The following is a 13,663-nucleotide window of genomic DNA, read 5'->3' on the forward strand; positions in this document are numbered from 1 at the left end:
TAACTAAGTAATTAATGCAGAAGGCCAGCTGGTTCTGCAGGGGAGGAACATTCAGGGGAATCAATGCCACACCCCTGGACACACAAAGTCAGTTGTTTTTAAAGGAAACCTGCACTAAGAGGAATACGAGGTTTTCACTCCTCCCCGAGTGAAGAGCTGCTGTCTATCAATCAGCAGCTCTCCTGCTCTGTTCCTCCACGCTCACTGGAGCACTGAGCTGTGGAGGGGCAGGTAGAAGTCGCCATCAGTCAAAGCAGCTGGTGGATCCAGATTTCTGAAGTCGGGATGATGCGCTGCCTCAACTGATTCCTTTGACGTCAGTAGAGAGTGGACTTCAGACCGCACTCTGCTGAAAATGGGTCACAGGAGTGCCAAACGACTTGCACTCCTGTGACCCATAGGTGAAGCCCAGCCAAATGAGCTGAAGCTGGAGTTCTCCTTTAAATAAGTTTCCTGGTTCATTTGTTGATCTAGTTGCTTCTAAATGGTCTGAGGCACTGACCCATAACTAAACAGGTGAGAACTCCCGACCTGTTTAAAAGGTCTGGGTCAGTAAATCAAGATACATTGAAACCAAAGGATCACAGTCAGGTAGATAGCATTTTCATAAGGACAGCTCAATAATAGCAACCTATTAATGTTATTGTAGGTTTTGTTAAAAGGAAACCTTTACTCTCAGTTCACACTTGTGCGATGCCAGACATTGCATGTGATCTGCAACGCATTGCTGCGCAGTTCACATGCGATGTCTGTGCGATGTGAATTTGCATTGCATTCGCACCAAAATGGTGCAGGACCCTTTTTTGGTCCGCACTGGAATCAGATCACATGGGTGTTCACGCCTATGCGATCCGATTCCTGCACCAATTCACAGTTTGCACTGAAATCTGCAAACCAATATGTATTGACACCCGCAGCAGTTCACAGAAGGCAGTGTGAACCATCAGCGATTCAGGTGCGATGTGGGAACCCGCACTGAGATTGCGTTGATTCCCGCATCACACAAGTGTGAACCCAGCCTTAGTGAGAGAAATAAGAGGGTTGCTGGTGCTAGCCTTATTTTAAGAATACTAGTTGCCTGGCTGTCTCTGACTTCAGTACTTTTTAAGGGGAGGTGGAGGGGTGGGACTCAGATCTTTATCCATCAAAATGGGTTATGGGTTGAGCCTATTGGCTTGGATTTGTCTGCTCTTCACAAAAGCAGGGGATCCCAAGACAAAGGGGTCATACAATTAAATAAAACCAAGAGTAAGTGAACCAAACATACTCGTATTAAAAAATCCACACTCACACATCAGTGATTATTCAGATGGAGAGGTTAGCAGTTGTAGCCTTTATATAACCTTGATCTTGAGTTTTCCTCAACAATTAAAGTGCTACTACATTTCTGCTTATAGTATTTTAGTTTACACACTAATGGTCTGAAATTTTCACTGGCAACCACATGGAGGAGAGATGACAGACAAAACAACGGCCCCTGGCTTACATAATCTACTCAGACTTTCTCTTTTACGCTAAATTAGCGCTATTTCCTAAATTCAGTTAAACAAATTTTCTATCAGGTTTATATATATATATATATATATATATATATATATATATATATATGAAGTTACATTCAAGGGCTTTAAAGTTTAAGTTGAGTAATTTTAATTTTGTATATCAGCATTTGCTGGCTTTAGCGAGCCCCCACCAGCAGTTGATGATTTTGTAGACAGCCCCTGAAGGCATGGTCTGCGGATTTGGCAGATGCTTCATCCAGGAGAGGTAGCTACATGTGTTGCTTATAAAAAGCCTGTCTTGTTTTCCTCAGGGAGTTCCTAATGTGATCTCTGAAGTAAGACTTGAAATTTTGTAAAGAAAAGGTTCATGGCATTCATGTCGCACTCTTAAGAGTTTTACTGCATTTGGTTTCTTTTAATTTGGTATTTGAAATGTTACGTAATATCTGGCTTTTTATAACCAGTGCAGAAGTTTTCCAATACAGTTTGGAGTTTTGGATAAATTAAGAAAGTGTTGAGAAACTCAAACGTTTAGAGTTGTCAAAAGAAGTGAGAGGTGAGGGGGAACCTTCCAATTAGGACACCTGTTCTAGTTACAGCTATCCAAGAGGGCATTTCCCCTCACTTTGGATAGAATTTCTCTAAGAGTAATTCCTGTGTGTCTATGGGACAGAAAAAATCTCCCAGATGGCACACAGCAAAAAAAAGAAAAAGAAAAACTGACAGGTGTGTTACCATACTACTCTAGTTTTTACATACACAATGAAGTAGAACCAAAGGCAAAACTTTTTTCTCCCTCAAATCTGTTTTGACAGTAAACCAACATGTGGTATGTTGTTTTACTTTTTACTTTTGTTTTACTTTTGATGACCTCAGCAGGATTTAAAGCGGGATTCCACCCTAAAGTGGAACTTCCACTGATCGGAACCCTCCCCCCCTCCGGTGTCACAATTGGCACCTTACAGGGGGGAGGGGGATGGAGATACCTGTCAAAGACAGGTATTTACACCCACTTCCGGGCATAAACTCCCATGGAAGTCTATGTCATTTCCTGTCCTACCGCACTGTCTGCTGGGACACACACGGGTCCCAGTGACAGCGCGGACAATTCCTACTGCGCTGCGCGACTCGCACATGCGCAGTAGGGAACCGGGAAGTGAAGCCGATTCGCTTCACTTCCTGATTCCCTCACCTAGAATGGTGGCGGCAGCAGCCGAGAGCCGAGCGATCGATCGGCCTCGGCTGCCGGCATCGCTGGAACCCGGGACAGATGAGTGTCCATTTATTAAAAGTCAGCAGCTGTAGTATTTATAGCTGCTGGCTTTTAATATTTTTTTTGTAGGTGGAATCCCTCTTTAAAGAGGGAGTGAAGTTCCTTAACCGGGACACAGACAGCAAATTAAGGATAAGCCCACCTTTAGTAACAGCTCATTTGGCTGTAATTCTTCTGTGGATCATTCTGTGCTCCTGTGACCAATTTTCAGGCGACCGCAGGTTTCAGCTGAATCACAGATCCGGTCCTGGCTGGGAAAAGATTGATACCATATGGTTGGAATCCTCCCAGAACTCTGGACCAGCACCTGGCTCTGGCTCAGGTTCTCAGTGAGATGCTGAGAACCTGCTCTCTGCTCCGGGCGATCAGTGGTTTTCTCAGTCTTAAAAGTGGTGGGGGACAGATGCAGCATCAGACCCATTGTGCATAGGTAAGTATAATTCTTAAAAAAAAAAAATCCCAAACTTTTCTTTTAATCTGAATTTTTTGTCCCGGTGTTTGTTTCCTGATACTGCTGCAAACCATTGTCTAAAGTTAAACCATCTATTCTCGTTTTTTTATTAGGAATAACAATGACAATACAAAATACATTCCAAATGTTACAGCATTCTATATAAAAGTTATAAGAATAAGTAAGACAGAGGGGGAACACTCAGAATCTGGTACAGCTGTACATGGTAGCCAACAGCTTTTAACTTCAGCTTTTGCAATTAAACTTTGACAATAAAACCTGGAAGCTAATTGGTTACTATGCACAGCTGTACTAGATTCTATGTGCACCAGTTTTAGTAAATTTCCCCCAGAGTTTAGATCGGTGCCAATATAAACCCAAAATAATGATGAACAAAATGGAAATCTATACCAGTTTAGAGAAGAATCAAAACAAATAAACCAGCTATTCTCAACTGGGGTTTAGTGATTGCTTGCGCTAAGGCTTATTCACCTTCAGTTTGATGGTGCTTGCATAGATATGAGACCAAAAACCACTTGACAGACTCAGTGGCATGATTATTATTATTATTTTTTAGCTATCCATAAGTGGGGTATTCTGACCATCACCATACAGGGTACATTCTTTCCACTAGCCCCCAATGAATTGCTTTTTTCAAGGGTTCCCTGAGTCATCATAATAAATCAAGAGTTCCTCCTGGATAAAAAGGTTGAGAAAGGCTGGTCTAAATAGAACACTCATCTGTATAGTAAAGCTATTTTTTACCTGTCTTGTATATAATTATTGAAGATAACTGTTTGCTTTTTTTTGGGTGAGTCTTTGAAAATATCCAGCTTGCCAACAATGACATATACAGTCACACTAATAGTTGTACATTTATTGTGGGCCTCTGAGCTTGCTTTACAAAGGGATGATCCAAGTAAAACTACCTATTCCTATCTTTTAGGGACTCCGACTATTACATCTGCCTTTCATATTTACTGGTTCTGCTACTATTGATTTTCCAGTTTCGAGTGCTCCCAACCATCTTTGTATGCTTGAGCGCCTCCGGTTGTAAATGCCATTATATATAATGCAGAACGAATCTCCAGTAATGTCCACAACAGGTATATAGACCAAGGACTTCAAGAGTGCAGGTCTCATCACCATAGTCCCTAAAAAATCATAGTAAGCTGTTAGAGAGTTTAGTTTCCCAGAATCTGCACAAAACTGAAATATCAATTATGGAGCGGCTGACCCCTTCAAGTGAGGCCTACATACCTCTTACAACCCTTGAGATGCTAAAAATTCACTTTAGGTGCTATAAATTCACCTTTTTTTAGGTTGTAATGCTATTCTAAAACATTGCAAACATATTTTTTGTAGATGGACAGAAGAGGAAAAAATCTTTAAGAAAGAAACTGGATTCTCTGGGGAAGGAGAAAAACAAAGACAAAGGTAATACTTTTCACGTTTCTGTTTTTTTATATTATCTTTTACTGTTTATACTGCAACTTCTGTAGATAAGACCATGCGGTGACCATAGATCACTGTATGGTCATATCTACAGAAGTAGACCAATGATCATAACATCAGGACCTTCCATGACTTTCATTTCCAACTTGGCTCTATTGCATGTGTGATAAAGGTGTTTCCTTTTCTATGCAGAAAAGGATAGGCTCACTCAGGTCTTGTGCAAACAGGTGGTGGGAGGCTAAAAATATGCCAAGCATAAAATTATGAGTGTGCATATGCAGTGTACAGCCTGTTATACAAGGGAATTTCTGTATTTGGCCACACTCCTGTATACGTTAATATTTCTGTACTTCACAGCTTTTAATAGCACATGTACCTACTGCATATTTCCTGAATGTGTTACTTTCACTCTGAGCAAATATGCCATATGCGCATGAGTGGGTCAATTCCTTTCACTGCTCATGTACACTAATTAAAAATGGAATACCACTTTGCAGGTACATTGCAGGGATCACGCCACACTGCCTTTTTTTATGTTTCGTTATTAAATTGGAGATTGCCGTGTGAAACTTGCAGGTTTTATTAAAGTGTTCTTTGCATAGGCCCCATTCACGCTTGGAAATGGGGCTGTTACCGATTACATGAGGGAGACCCAGCAAAGGCAACCATGATTGGATGTGGGCAGTAGCCCCACTGAATAAAATGGGAGGCTGACAGTTACTATGGCTAACCATGGACACTCTGCGTTCATATAGGCCAGGTCTCTATATACAGTTGTGCTTATAAGTTTACATACCCTGGGCGAATTTATGATTTCTTGGCTATATTTCAGAGAATATGAATAACACAAAAACTTTTCTTTCACTCATGGTCAGTGTTTAGCTGAAGCCATTTACAGTATTATCAATCAACTGTGTTTACTCTTTTTAAATCATAATGGCAACAGAAACTACCCAAATAACCCTGATCAAAAGTTTACATACACCAGTTCTTAATACCGTGTATAACCCTTTTTAACATCAATGTCAGCTTGAAGTCTTTTGTGGTATTTGTGGATGAGGTTCTTTATTTTCTCAGATGGTAAAGCTGCCCATTCCTCTTGGCAAAAAGCCTCCAGTTCCTGTAAATTGTTCGGCTGTCTTGCATGAACTGCACATTTGAGATCTCCCCAGAGTGGTTCAATGATATTGAGGTCAGGAGACTGAGATGGCCACTCCAGAGCCTTCACTTTATTCTGCTGTAGCCAATGACAGGTCGACTTGGCCTTGTGTTTTGGATCATTGTCATGTTGGAATGTCCAAGAAAGTCCCACGTGCAGCTTCCTGGCTGATGAATGCAAATGTTCCTCCAGTATTTTCTGAAAACATACTGCATTCATCTTACCAACAATTGTGACCAAATTTGCTGTGCCTTTGTAGCTCACACATCCCCAAAACATCAGCGATCCACCTATGTACCTTTCATCATAAGCCTTGTTGACTCCTCTCCAAATGTAGCATTTATGATTGTGGCCAAAAAGCTACATTTTGGTCTCATCGCTCCAAATGATTTTGTGCCAGAAAGTTTGAGGCGTGTCTGTGTGCGTATTGAAGCGGGATACTTTGTGGCATTTACGTAGTAATGGCTTTCTTCCGGCGACTGGACCATGCAGCCCATCTTTCTTCAAGTGCCTCCTTATTGTGCATCATTAACCAGCCACACCACATGTTTTCAGAGAGTCCTGTATTTCAGCTGACGTTATTTGTGGGGTTTTATTTGCATCCTAAACAATTTTTCTGGCAGTTGTGGCTGAAATTTTATTTGGTCTACCTGACCGTGGTTTGGTTTCAACAGAACCCCTCATTTTCTACTTCTTGATTAGAGTTTGAACACTGCTGATTGGCATTTTGAATTTCTTGGATATGTTTTATGGGGGGTTTTATTTGCATCCTAAACAATTTTTCTGGCAGTTGTGGCTGAAATTTTATTTGGTCTACCTGACCATGGTTTGGTTTCAACAGAACCCCTCATTTTCTACTTCTTGATTAGAGTTTGAACACTGCTGATTGGCATTTTGAATTTCTTGGATATGTTTTATGGTTTTTATATCCCTTTCCTGGTTTATACAGTTCAACTAGCTTTTCTCACAGATCCTTTGACAATTCTTTTGCTTTCCCCATGACACAGAATCCAGAAATGTCAGTACAGCCCTGGATGAAAGATGCAAGAGTCTGTCAGGAGTCCATAAATGCATTGACCTTTTATACACACACTAATTACAAGCAAACAGATCACAGGTGAGGATGGTTACCTTTAATAGCCATTCAAACCCCTTTGTGTGCATGTTATCAGGCCTAATCACTAGAGTATGTAAACTTTTGACCAGGGTCCTTTAAGTAGTTTCTGTTGCCATTATGACTTAAAAAGAGTAAGCACAGTTTATTGATAATAAATGGCTTTAGCCAAACACTAACCATGAGTGAAATAAACGTTTTTGTGTTATCAATAATTTTCTCTGAAAAATGGCCAAGAAATCATAAATTCTGCCCGGGTATGTAAACTTATGAGCATAACGGTACCTCATACAGAGGCATATTCAGGATTAACAAGCCTCCAGGTACCTGGAACAATTGCAATGCAGTGATTACACCAAGTGATGTCAGCCACTCTCTCATCATGCCTTCTCTGCTTTTTCACAGGTAATGATGCTGTCACAGAATCCATTTTAACTGTTTCATTGCTTTGTACTGACCCTCTGCAACCTTAGAATAATGCTGCTGTCTAAGAATCCATGTTAAGTGTCCCATTGCTTTGTACTGATACTCTGCAATCTTTAGGGTAAATAATCTATAAGTCTTTTGTGTATTTGTGGTGTTAGTTTTTCCCCATTAATGTTAGCAGCCCAGCTACATCCCAACTTTTCAACTTAACCTCACCTTTTGACCTAACACAATGAATACAGTCCTCCACTCACTCTGATGGTAATATCCTTGACCTTATTTTCTCCCATCTTTGCACTCCCTACAACCTCACCAATGCCCCCTTTCCTCTCTTTGATCACAACCTAGCCACTTTAGGCTGGGTTCACACCATTGCGAATTGGATGCGGGTACACCGCATCCATTTCGCAATAGCGAATTTGCACAGGCCATGGCCACTTCTGTCTATAACAGTTCACTCTCATCTGCATTGGACTCACTTGCTCCTCTTACTACACAAATATCGGGCCCCAAACATTACAACCTTGGCAGACTGAGGACACCAGAAAACTTAAAAAACATAGCAGTGCACTAGCTGCCAAAACCTCTGTATCAACTTCTTCAGCAAGCAGTTGGCTTTCAGATAAAAGTGGTCTCAGTGATGGATTCGCCATGAGATTACCTTTATTGGTGGCAGGAGAGGGCCACTCCCCCTCCCGCTGCACTCCAGTGCCCTCTGACGCTTACAGGAGCCGCCGGCAGAGGCAATTGGATCCTTCTCCATGTGTGGTATGGAGCTGAGTGAGGGGAAGATGGCCCCCACCCAGCTCCATACCATTGCAGTGCGGAAGCAACGTCAAAACGTCACTTCCGCCCATAGCTCTTAAAAGGATTTTTTTTTTCTTTTTCAATCAACATTTAAAAAATATATATTTTTTGTTGCATTTTAGTGTAAATATGAAATCTGAGGTATTTTTGACCCCAGATCTCATATTTAAGAGGTCCTGTCATGCTTTTCTACTATTACAAGGGATGTTTTTGCATTCCTTGTAATAGGAAAAAAAGTGACACATTTTTTTTTTTAAAGAACAGTGTAAAAATAAAGAATAAAAAGTAAAATAAATAAGGAAAATAACATTTTTTAACATGCCCTGTCCAGACGAGCTTGCGTACAGAAGTGAACACATACGTGAGTAGTGCCCGCATAGGTAAACAGTGTTCAAACCACACATGTGAGGTATCACCAGGATTGTTAGAGTGAGAGCAATAATTCTAGCCCTAGACCTCCTCTGTTACTCAAAACATGCAACCTGTAGAATTTTTTAAACATCGCCTATGGAGGGTAAAAGTTTGACACCATTCCACGAGTGGGCGCAGTTTTTAAGTGTGGCATGTTGGGTATTAATTTACTCTGCATAACATCATATAAAAAAAATTGGGATAACTTTACTGTTTTCTTATTTTTTTATTCAAAAAAGTGTATTTTTTTCCAACAAAGTGCACTTGTAAGACCCCTGCACAAATACGGTGTGACAGAAAGTATTGCAATGACTGCCATTTTATTCTCTAGGGTGAAGACAAAATATATATATAGAATGTTTGGGGGTTCTAAGTAATTTTCTAGAAAAAAAAACAGTTTTAAACCAGTAAACACCAAATCCCAAAACGAGGCTTTGTCCTTAAGTGGTTAAAATACAATTCCTCCCTCCATGCTGCCAAACAAGCCTATTTTTCACTCTCATTAACACTGTGTCATCCAGTCCTCATCATCTCTTCTCTACATTTAACTCTCTACCTTTTCCACCACAACCTCCAACCAGTAACCCGCTTACTGCTCACCAGATTGCAGATCACTTCAAAAATAAGATTGATGCAATTCATGAGAGCATCTCCACTGCACAGATATCTATCCCACCTAACATATCCAGTACAAAACCACCCTCAACTTTCCTCTTTTGAACCTGCTACTACCGAAGAGGTCGCTAAAGCTTTCTCAGAAGCCCGCCTTACCACCTGTCTGCTGGACCTTATTCCCTCACTACTACTGTCACCCTCTTCTTCTATCCTCTGCTCCCTAACTCACATATTAAATCTCTCCCTCTCTACTGGCACCTTCCCCTCCCTTCTAAAAAATGCTCTGCTCATCCCTATACTTAAAAACCCCTTACTGGACCCCACCAGCCTGAATAAATTAAGACCCATCTCCTTGCTCCCACTTACTTTTAAGCTTTTAGAATGCTAAGGCCTCATGTACACTGCTGCTGTTAAACGGACGTTTAGGAGCAGTTGTGCATTTTTTTCAACTGCTCCTGAACTCTCCTATATGTTATGTTATCAGTACGTGTACACAGGGTCATTTACAGTAATTTCTAGGCAGTTGAGTTTAGAGGCTTTTTTTGGAATGCAAAAAATGGGTTCAGAATCTGAGTTTAGAGGCATTTCAAGCGCCAAGCGCTTATAAACACAGGTAAACGTGGGTTTCATTTACAGGCATTTTTCATTTTTGGCTATTTTGAAAAAAATATATATATATATTATTATTATTTTTAAACGCTTCTAAATGTAAACTAAGTAAAATGCCACTAAAAGCGACATGTAAACATGGCAAAATGGACATTTTAAACGTGGGTTACTATCTGTCAAGTTAAATCGTTCAAAATTACAAAAACACTGCACTATCTCTAGCAAGCCAGCCGCTGACACGCTAAAAGTGGAAATCTTAGTAAAATCAATTGTGAAAGAAAGTGCCGCGCTAAATAAAATAATGTAATGAAAAATGTGCAAACAAAGACCTCTACACAAAATTTACAAACTAGTATACAAATATTGGGTGACCCCTATATCAATTAAATATGTGTATATACGTTATACGTGCAAAAACAACACAAAAATAAGTGTGACAGAGTCCTTCTGATAAGGATTAGTGCAATGTCTATACAATGGATGAACAGCAATCCCCCATTTTCACGTGAAAAGTAAATGCCGAAAAGTCTTTCAGAAGATCCAAAAAGTACACAGTACACCCATGTGTGAATGCCACCACCTAGAATAAATTCAAGGCTTACCAGATGCCTTTAACCCAAACGGACATATGCCCGAAGGATCAAAACAGCTTTGATACAAATCGATTAGATGGTCTCCGAGGAACTGTGAGGTATGGAACTAGTTGGTATAGAAACTCCTCCGAAGCCAAACTCGATACAAATTACCCTCCAATTAAATAAACAGATTGTACTCCACCAAAACGATCATACAGGAAGGAAGAATGGAACTGACATATTCCGTAAAATGTAGAAGTTTATTAAAACAGTATCACACTTACATTTCTGTAGTTGACATAGCGCCTTTTCAAAATAGTCTCAGCAGTGAGGTTCTTCCGACGTGTTTCGTCTCCTCAGACGACCGTGTATGCTCCAAAAAGTTACTATCGGAAATTCCAATCGTATGTATGCAATTCCGAAACGCAAAAAAACACGCATACTCAGATTCAACTACGAGATGGAAGCTATTGGCTACTGGCTATTGAACTTCCTTTTTCTAGTCCCATCGTATGTGTTGTACGTCACGGCATTCTTGATGGAATTTGGTGTAACTGTGTGTATGCAAGACAGCTTGACCGAAATCCCGTCCGAATTCCATCGGGAAAACCATCAGAGCTTTTGCCGACCAAAATTCCGATCGTGTGTACGGGGGATTAGAGTAATATAAAAGTTAGATTGACTTATAAAATTCCTTGATATATGTAGTTACAGCCATTGTGGCATAATTTATTCCCAAAGTTCATAAGCAAAGCAATGATGTCATCCAACTCTGGTCTCAACACTTTGCTGTCTCCCCTCTTCCAGTGCACCAAGTTCTTTGTTTACATTAGAGATTAGAACTCTGGCAGGCTGTTAATTCATTGGTATAGGGTCTGAAATACAGAAAGAAGGGAACATTTAGGCTGTAGGCTTGATGAGATGAGAAATTAGAAATTTAGGCTGTAGGGTTTGAAGATGTCTTACTCCACAGACGTCAGTGAGGGTTTGGTTTGAGGCTGGGTTCACATATGTGCATGCAGCGGCTCACAGCAGGAGTGCATCCTCATTCACCATTTCAGATCAGATTTCAGTCAGAATTTTTGGCTGAATTCGGACCTGAAATGGACCAAAAACTGTACAGGGCTTCTGTGCAAATCACACCAGAGCCTCTACAGAGATATGTGAACCGGCTCCATAGAGAGCCAGTCACAATGTCCTGCTGTGTGAATTGGATGCAGGGAAACCCTCATCCAATTCGCACTAGTGTGAACCCAGCCTCAGACCCCTTTCACACTGAGGCTCTTTGCAGGCGCTATAGCATTAAAAATAGCTCCTGAAAAGTGCCCTGAAACAGCGGCTTCATTCACGCCAGGGTGAAAACCTGAGAGCTTTCACACCGAAGCGGTGTGCTGGCAGGGCATCAGAAAAAGTCCTAGCAGCAGCTTCTTGGAGCGCATTAGGAGCGGTGAACTCACTGCTCCTAAAGTGCCCCTGCCCATTGAAAACAATGGGGCAGCACTGCTATACCGCCGGCAAAGCACCCCTCCAGCTGCGTTTTGCGGGCAGATTTAACCCCTTTACGGGCGCTAGCGGGTGTTAAACCCGGCCCAGTAGTGGCCTAATAACGCCCCGCTAAAATGACGGTAAAGTGGTGCAAAAATAGCGCAGATTTACTGCTGGCGTCTGTACCGCCCCGGTTTGAAAGGGCTCTCAAGTCTGTTTACTGATAATTAAGAACATACGGTAAATATTTGAGTACCTATAGCCTGTCCACACTTCTCTTTTAAAGTAAAACTCCAGTCAAATTTTTTTTTATTCTTTAGGAGTAGGGCAGGTTTGGAAACACTATTGCTTGTTAATGCTGTCTGGGTCTTCATTGGGGAGATCCATCCTCATGGGATCAATTGTCACCAAGACAAAAATTTAAGGGTTATTGCAAATTTTAGCTGTTACCAAAGGTAGAGGGATATTTTGGACATCCATTTTCTTTCATCTCAAAAAAGATTGAAAAAAGTTCTACTAACTTTTAAAGGATATAACTGAGTGGACGTTTTATTGCATGTTACATTTAAAAACTTCCATTAAACCAGCAGAATATAAACATTATTTGCAGGGTTGAATGTAAAGGCAGTACAATCAAATGCATCTGTAGAGTGAAATGGGGTTGATTTACTAAAGGCAAATAGACTGCACTTTACAAGTGCTTAGTAAATGAGGGGAATGTTCACTTTATAAAGAATAGCCAATCACATGAAAGGAAAAAAAAGCATTCTTGTGTGCGCATAATTGAATGATGAAAGTCAGAAGACCTTCCCCCTCATTTACTAAGCTCTGGGGCAACTGCAATTGCAAAGTGCACACTCTATTTGCCTTTAGTAAATCAAACATACTGTGTTCTAAAGAAGTATTCCAAGTCATAGCAACATGGAAAATATAAAACACAATGTAAATGTTTAACTTACAATGTATATACCTTCTCTGCAGTTGTTACCACGTATATTACAATATAGTTGTACACTGTTTTTATTACATTGTGTACTCTTCTTCAGGTTAGCTTCTTTTTAATATGTTCTATGGTATAGGATGTATAAACTAAAATTCTGTTCTTTAGTATCTAACTGTTGACTTTATGTACTGTTTTTTCTTTAATGAAAAGCACTGAGTGCTGTTCATCTCAAAACAGAGACACCAGACCTATACAAGCCATACATGTGAACAATGTAAAGAAAAACAATACTTTTTCAAAAATTTAAGTATAAATAAATCCAAGTCATAAAAATTAAATTTTTTTTTTTAGTTATTTTTTTTACTATAGATGAAGGTTGGGGATTGTATAATCTGAGCCTTCCTTTCTTGTGAAGTACTTTTAATTCATTTAAAAAGGAACTTTCTGTTCAAGGGTGGCAACTCTGCCTTGCAGGGCCTGGCTCCAGGCAAAGCTTTTGTCATTCTCCTCTGCAGTCTTCCCTCTAACACTGCAAGGGTATATCCCAGCACAGAACATGCTAACATATATAGCCCCTCTGCTGCCACTACCAATGCCAGTCCTCTGCTGCAGCAACTTGTTGGAGGAGGTACCTTGAGAATCATGCTGGGCACAGATGCCAAGACATACAATGCGCAAAGTAGTATGGAACTTGTGTTCACAATGATGCAGTGACCTTGCTAATACCTATATTGCCGTTGCATCCAAACCAAGTGTTCTAGACCACCACTGCTGTGATAAGCATGGAATGCAATAAAAGTAAGGATAAAGTGATCTATGACCACAGAGGTTGCCAAAA

At 40.5% G+C, this 13,663-nt stretch overlaps 1 protein-coding gene across 2 annotated transcripts in view; it reads left to right on the forward strand.

The window, feature by feature from the left end:
- The window catches only part of ARHGAP6 (Rho GTPase activating protein 6), a 368,137-nt gene that overhangs the window by 265,793 nt on the left and 88,681 nt on the right, over nt 1–13,663 (forward strand). For both annotated transcript variants that reach the window (XM_077482552.1, XM_077482553.1), the window contains exon 3: nt 4,592–4,663. In XM_077482552.1, coding sequence (XP_077338678.1) covers nt 4,592–4,663 — 72 coding nt within the window. The remainder of the gene's footprint in view (nt 1–4,591; nt 4,664–13,663) is intronic.

This window comes from Lithobates pipiens, unplaced genomic scaffold, assembly GCF_037356315.1.
Source record: "Lithobates pipiens isolate NorthernLeopardFrog02 unplaced genomic scaffold, aLitPip1_a1.2 Scaffold_16, whole genome shotgun sequence".
Classification (NCBI taxonomy): Eukaryota; Metazoa; Chordata; class Amphibia; order Anura; family Ranidae; genus Lithobates; species Lithobates pipiens.